Source organism: Notamacropus eugenii, chromosome 1 (genome assembly GCF_028372415.1).
Source record: "Notamacropus eugenii isolate mMacEug1 chromosome 1, mMacEug1.pri_v2, whole genome shotgun sequence".
In the NCBI taxonomy this organism is placed as follows: Eukaryota; Metazoa; Chordata; class Mammalia; order Diprotodontia; family Macropodidae; genus Notamacropus; species Notamacropus eugenii.
This window is the reverse complement of record NC_092872.1, coordinates 489,681,162-489,688,041: the sequence shown is the minus strand read 5'-3', so window position 1 is coordinate 489,688,041 and position 6,880 is coordinate 489,681,162. Positions and strand designations below refer to the sequence as shown.

The following is a 6,880-nucleotide window of genomic DNA, read 5'->3' as shown; positions in this document are numbered from 1 at the left end:
CTAATGAATAGCAAAATGAAATTCTTACTTTGTTAATACCCCATAGATTGTAATAAAGGTCTGTCTACTTTTTAAACATTTGGATGTGGTCAAGACTTTTTACATGTTGACATGGAAAACCCAGGCATGCCAGGATAATCATTTCACCTAATTTAGTTTGATACCAATAACGACAAGGAAAGTAAAATATGAAAGTGCTCCAGAGCGCAAAATATTTTATTTAAGAATTTACAGTGTCAAATCTAACACTTTTAGGAAAAATAGCAGCTCCCAGATCAGAGGAAGCCTTCTTGAAGGTGTTTGGCAGTCTATGCGGAAAGAACAACCGGCAGCAGGGCTGAACTGTAGGAAGCCAAGGATCCAAACAAAGTTTTGAAGACCAAAAAAAAAAATCACATTGACTGCTGATGAGAGGGTCCAGCTATGGATCATTCATTAAACAAAAGACTGTGTTTCCACCAGGACTTGCCTTTTTGTAAGTTGAAATGAATGAATTCTAAATTGAATTGTACAACCCTGAAAAACATTTTGGAATTTAAATTTCTCTCCCCTCTTTAATTCAAATGTTAGCTAGATAAAAAGGAAGGACCAATACTAATTCCACATTTACATCAAGTCTACTCTTAGAGGTTCAAATACCAAAGTAACAAATTATTCATCTTCCCCCAGCAAAACCTAAAGAAAGTATGACCTATTGATTTCATAAATATTAAATCTTCTCTCTCATTGGGCCTCTTCAGGCTTAACCAGTATGAATAGTATTGAAAATATTCTAAATTAAACCGAAAAGAATTTCAAGGTCATTAAGTAGAGGTCTATATTTGCAGTTTAGCAAGACTGATATTCAATATATAAGCTATTTAAGACCTTAATATGAAAACTGCTTGAGGGCAGAAATAACAGATTCCAGGATTTCAGACAGGATTCTATTGTGGTGAACTATTTTCAAGATGTGACCATTGTAATTAAACTGTGCCAATAGTATGAGAGAAAAAAAGCAACTTAACCATATTGCACTGTAAAAAAAAAAAATCACTCCTCAGAAGAGTACAGCATTGACTATTATACAAGAGCTTTTTGTACTATACAATTTCCTTTACAATGAGGCTAAACACAAGCTACATACATACTAGGTAAAATCCAAACCAAATTTATTACAGTCACAGTTTTCATTTAACAATGGTTAATTTGGATCAGCTGTGGCCCCCAAGATCGGTATGTGCCAGTTATAGCCTAAGACACATGTTCTTTTGCTGATGCTCTCTTGATAACTGAACACCCTTCATATATAGACAAACATCACTGTAACTTTATGTGCATTAAAATTAGTTATGGTCCTAGTAAGGCCACAGAGAGTTAGGTAAAAGTGGAAATATATTTGCTACAGGAAAGGAAATGCACTTCTGTTACTAGGGCAAAAACTAACTTTATATTCTTAAATCACTCTAGTAGGTTCCAAAATTATAAGGATGAAGGAACTGCCTTTGGTTGCAGATCTGAAGTTGGTATGAGTGATAGACATCAACTATTTCCCTCTAATGGTTCACAGATTTAGCCTTTCCAACTAGGATCTTAAAGGAAACTGGAATTATTTTTGAAAATAATTCACAGATGGACTGCAAGAAAAGGAAACCAGAAGAAAAATCAGTATTAAATTACAGCTATGTCAATTTCAGAACAGAATAGCTATACCATGTGCAATAAAACTGAATTATCAGGATCTCAGAATTTCAAGTGTTTCAATAGCTAATTCAAAGGACAAAACAGTCTACTTCAGTGTTGGATACTTCCTCTGACCAATTCTTCCCAGTCTGGAACTTCCAGTGGTGGCAGATGGCTGAAATGAAACAAACTGCATTAAGTCAAAGACTTTACTGTCTCAATTATATGCAGAAGTAAGAAGTTTTCTTGTAATATATAACTATATAGTTTATGGGGGGAAAATGGAGGCATGTGATAAAAATTAAATAGGCCATTACAACCCAAAGAAAAACAAGTATATTTTTCTAAGTGAGATCCTTTGCTATATAACCACATAACTATTTTAATTGTTGGAATTTTGAAAATTTCCAAGTTGCCTGGTGTCTACTAAAAAAAAAGGTTAAATTTAACTGCATGTCTATGGTCAAAAGATATAGAGAATATTTTTCAAAGAAGGAAACACAAATTATTAATAATTACTAGAAAAGATATTCAACCTCACTAATAATCAAAGATGTGCAAATTAAGACTACTTGGAGGTATCAACTCGGACTTGACAAAATGGTAAAAATATTTAAAAGCAACAAAATCCAACCCCCAAGGAGTGGCTATAGGGAAACAAAGAATATTGATCATTGCTCATGAAATTACAAACTTGTAGAATATTTTTGAAGAACAATATAGCAGTATACAGTAAAAGTTAACAAAGAATACTGATGGAGATTTAGAGGGAATGATTAAAAAGTTAAGATATATTACTTATTGAACCTAATTTAAAGACTTAACTAAACAAGATTAACTTTCTGAACTGATGTTCAATGTTAAATTTATAACATTATCTAATTTTAAAATTTTATTTCTTTTAAAATAGTTTAATTTTCTTTTTCAAAAGCTTTACTGCCTATTAGTAAAAAAAAAAAATTAAGCTTTAATAATCTGACAATATATGTTTATTTAGTCAACATTTCTGTAGCAGCTGAACTCCTAACAAGTACTGGGGTGGGGTGGTGTGGGGAGGTGGGGGCGGGGGGGTGGGGTGGGTGGAGGAGTAGAGAGAGCATGTCCTGCAACCAAATCTGTTGCAAAATTAACAAAACTGAATGATGTCCTATTCCAGGTAAACTATAAATGAGTACAAACAGACAAAGCACACGGCTATGTATATAAAAAGAAAGAAATGGAAGTCTAATAATAGGAACGAGGGAAAAATGGAGGAAGGGAAGAATTTATTAAGTGTGTACTGTGCTAAGCACTTTACAAATATTCATATTTTGTCCTCACAACAACCCCCTGGGTTGTTGTTGAGTTGTTTCAGTCATGTCTGACTCATCATGACCCAATCTGGGTTTTCTTGGCAAAGATACTGGAGTGGTTTGCCTTTCCATTTCTAGCCCATTTTACAGATGAGGAAATTGAGGCTTACAGGGTTAAGTGATTTGCCCAGGGTCACACAGCTAATAAGTGTCTGGGGATAGATTTGAAGTCCTGAATTTAAGTCTTCCTGATTCTAAACCCAGGGTTCTATCCACTACGCCACCTAGCTGCTCATAACCCTGGGAGGTAGGTGCTATTATTATTCCTATTTTACAACTGAGAAAACCAATACACACAGAAGTGAAGTGACTTGCTATGTAACAGGGTCACACAGCTACTAAGTGTGTGAAGCTTCATTTGAATTCAGTTTTCCTAATTCCAGGTCTGGCACTTAACTTCATCATACCTAACTGCCTTTACATCTAAGTTATGAGAGCTGAGTTATGCCAAAAAGTAAGAAAAAGATGAAGAACAGATAAATTGCTCCAAGAATTTTTACTATTACTTGGGGGAAAAAGGGGGAGGGATGAAGTACAGAGGGGAAGGATCATTAAACATATATATCATAAACAACAGTGAAGAAGGGAAGTATGTCACCTACCTGTGCAAACTGAGAAGGATTATAGAATGGTACTGTTCCCACTGTAGCTCCTCCTGATGGTGGCTGATTAGGAGGCTGTAAACCGTGAATAATCCATTTCATTAACACCATATTAAACAACAAAATTTACTTTACCCATCTGCTCATTTGTAGAATACAGCTATCATTTCAAATAATTATTTGTAATTTCTATGGACAAATGATTCAAAACTCACATGGAAACAGAACAGATCTTAGGCATTTCCTGCAACTCCGGGTTTATTTAATGGCCCACAGAAAATGATAAAAAAACATAATGCAGCATGCATAACCAAGAGTTTTGAAAACCAAAGCATGCACAAATTAGGAGAGCCCAGCACCAAACTGATTAAATTAGTACTCTGTAGCAGTTAGTAGAGCTTGTTATGTAAGACATTAAAAGGGCCCAATAACACACTATTTTAATGTAAACACCAAAAGCCATGACAACTTTTCTAGTGGCCCCAACATAAACAAAATTTAAGTCTATGATACACATAAAGATGAAGAATTCCTTTACTGCCTAAAAATGATGGTCATAGGGTTATTACTGTTACTCTCCTCTTTTGTTACAAACACATCTTCATGTCTTCAATCACAGGGAATCTAACTTGATTTCCAAATTGCAGCACCCTGTTTTGAGCCTTCTGAATCATACCTCACATTGATAAGGTCAAATATTTCACTTTAGACACTAAGAAAATGAACTCAAATAATGTGCTCCTAAACAATGAATATTTTAAGCTAAATTTTCTCTTTTGTGAATTAGTATATTAAAATTCAAAACCCTTAAGACCAAATTCAGTAAGGAACACTGCATCCTTAGTTAATTTATGTTTAGTAAAATAATAGGATGACATGTTAGAAAGTGAACACATTCGGACCCCTACCCACCAAACCTTCCCTCTCCCAAAGGGGGGAAATGGAATGAAACCAAAAATAAAAGCTTTCATGTTAACTGAAAATTGCCAGCCACATGTACCTGATTAAAATGCTGGCTTACTTCACGTGATAATGAACTCATTGAACTACAGCGCGAAAGCTACAAAATAGCAAGAACACACACAAAACACACACAAATAAAAAAATCATCATGCATGTCACTGCCCCAAGCCATAGATTTTCTTTTCAAAAAGTTTTACGTTGTCATTAGAGTCAACCAGATATCAAATTTTAAAAAGCCAGTTAGTTTAAATTTTATTTTTAAACAAGTAGTTTTATTTAGTAAGAAATAAATTAGAGTTGATAAAAATTAGTTTGGGGAGGAAGGGAATCCATTTAACCTAAGCCAGATTCTCCCCTTTACAGCAGCACATATTTGACAGATTAAAAGAATTATTACATGCTATGATGAGAAAGGAGAAAATAAAACCTGAACTTTAAAACTCTTAATTTTGGGACATTTAAAGACACATTTAAAATAGAAAAAAAGTGATCCAAGCAGAAAAATTAACACATTTGACATTTTTTTTTTGCATTTAACTTTCTGTTTTCTAGTCTTTAATTTATACTTCATAAATCAAATATATATATACATATATATATAAAATATAGGGAAGACAAAGTTCACTAAGCATTCTATTTCAAAAACTCAAACCAATACAAATGACTAAGAAATTATTTACAGTTTGGGGGGGGAGGGAAGAGGAGGAATATCTTACCTCTCCTGACTGGAGACCATCCATATTTGAAGATGAGTTTTCAGAACCAGGTAGCAATGTGGCAGAGTTTAACAACTAACCAGAAAGAACAGAAAAAAAGTCATGGCTGTTCAGATTAAACGATGTTCAAAACCTTGTTTATCAGAGAGAGTAGTAATGGATGCAGAACAAATTTTATCTTACCATAGAAAAAGTTTTTTTCTGATATTCTCCTATGGTCAAAACTACCTTTTTAAAACTGGTACTACTGACAGAAAACCATCCATTTTAGAAAGTAGTTTTAATGGCATTTCCTTTATTATAACTCAGTAAAATCACTAAATTATGAAACACAAGCACAATTTTCAACCTTTTTATTCTCACGTTTATGTTAAATGAGAAAAGACAACCTTAAGCATAACTGAAATTTTTCAAGAGCACAGCAAAACATTCATTTCCCAAAGTTAACTATAAATATTTTTCCACCTCACTGTTTACCTGTGGTTCTGCAGCAGGCTCTGGATCAGGTTGGTATGCATCGAGTGCCTGCCCCTCTAGGCCACTGTTTTCCAAAGGCTGCTCCTCTGCATTAGCTTTAAAAAGAAAGAGAGAGAGAGAGAGAGACAGAGAGAGAGACAGACAGAGAGACAGACAGAGAGAAAGAGACAGAGACAGAGAGAGAGAGAGAGAGAGAGAGAAAGAACCATTCTGTTATTCAAACTAAAATCTCTTGGGAAAATTAAGTTATAATCATGATGTTTCTTAGGGTGGGGTCATTCTGAAAGTCATTACAACTATCATCAAATGTATATATGAGACCCTGGCTTTTTAATTTTTAAAACTTTAAAATCTTTATCAAAGCTCTTCACAGAGAAGCAACAGAGGATTTAACTTCTGTCACTGTTATCCTGGGGCAAGAAAAAAAACCCAGAATTTAGAAATAAGATTTGTGGTTAATGGCAAGGAAGGCTTTGATGCTCTGATTAAAAAGAGGTTCATTATTGTTTGGCATACCTGAATTTGGTACAAACAAATTTGAAGGAATGGGAAGTGGTGCTAGTGGAGCAAATAAATCTGAGGGTGCAGGTACAGGTCCACTCTGTTTTGTTCCATTTGGGTTTAAAACATCGACATAACGTGCCCTTGTTCCTGCTGTGAAGAAGAAAGGAATCCTAATTAACATCAACATAATCAGGCATTTTTTATATCAAAAATTCAATTTTTATTTTGTTAGGGAAGAAATGACAAGAATAAATTTTAACATTGCATGTAGTATCTTTAATACTTTGTATACTCATGTGCACCTCACTTTAGATACTATGTATACTTTTTGTCTAGCTTTTCCTTTTAGGGGGAAAGGGATGGTAAAAGGAAGATTGTTTCACTGTTTTCTAACTAAATTATTTTCACTAGTCCTATTCTGATGCCTCATTGCATAGAGGCCAGATCTTGATTCTAGTGGTCATGGCAATGCAAATTCTGGCAAGTTCTATCAAGCTTTATAAACTTTGATTTATACCTGCTGACAGTGCATCTACAGGCCAAGTACTCAGCTAGCTATGCTCTGAGAGATGAATCATTAGGTTGGCTGCAAGGTCATAGATTT

At 34.3% G+C, this 6,880-nt stretch overlaps 1 protein-coding gene across 4 annotated transcripts in view; it reads right to left on the bottom strand.

The window, feature by feature from the left end:
- Positions 1–182: 182 nt before the first annotated feature.
- Positions 183–6,880, bottom strand: part of SEC16A (SEC16 homolog A, endoplasmic reticulum export factor) — a 48,214-nt gene continuing 41,516 nt past the window's right edge. For 3 of the 4 annotated variants that reach the window (XM_072632934.1, XM_072632933.1, XM_072632936.1), the window contains 6 exons: positions 6,289–6,426; positions 5,773–5,867; positions 5,296–5,370; positions 4,617–4,676; positions 3,617–3,691; positions 183–1,837 (listed from right to left, as the gene is read on the bottom strand). In XM_072632934.1, coding sequence (XP_072489035.1) covers positions 1,769–1,837; positions 3,617–3,691; positions 4,617–4,676; positions 5,296–5,370; positions 5,773–5,867; positions 6,289–6,426 — 512 coding nt within the window. In that variant the 3' untranslated portion in view covers positions 183–1,768. The remainder of the gene's footprint in view (positions 1,838–3,616; positions 3,692–4,616; positions 4,677–5,295; positions 5,371–5,772; positions 5,868–6,288; positions 6,427–6,880) is intronic. The other variant, XM_072632935.1, reaches the window with a different exon arrangement.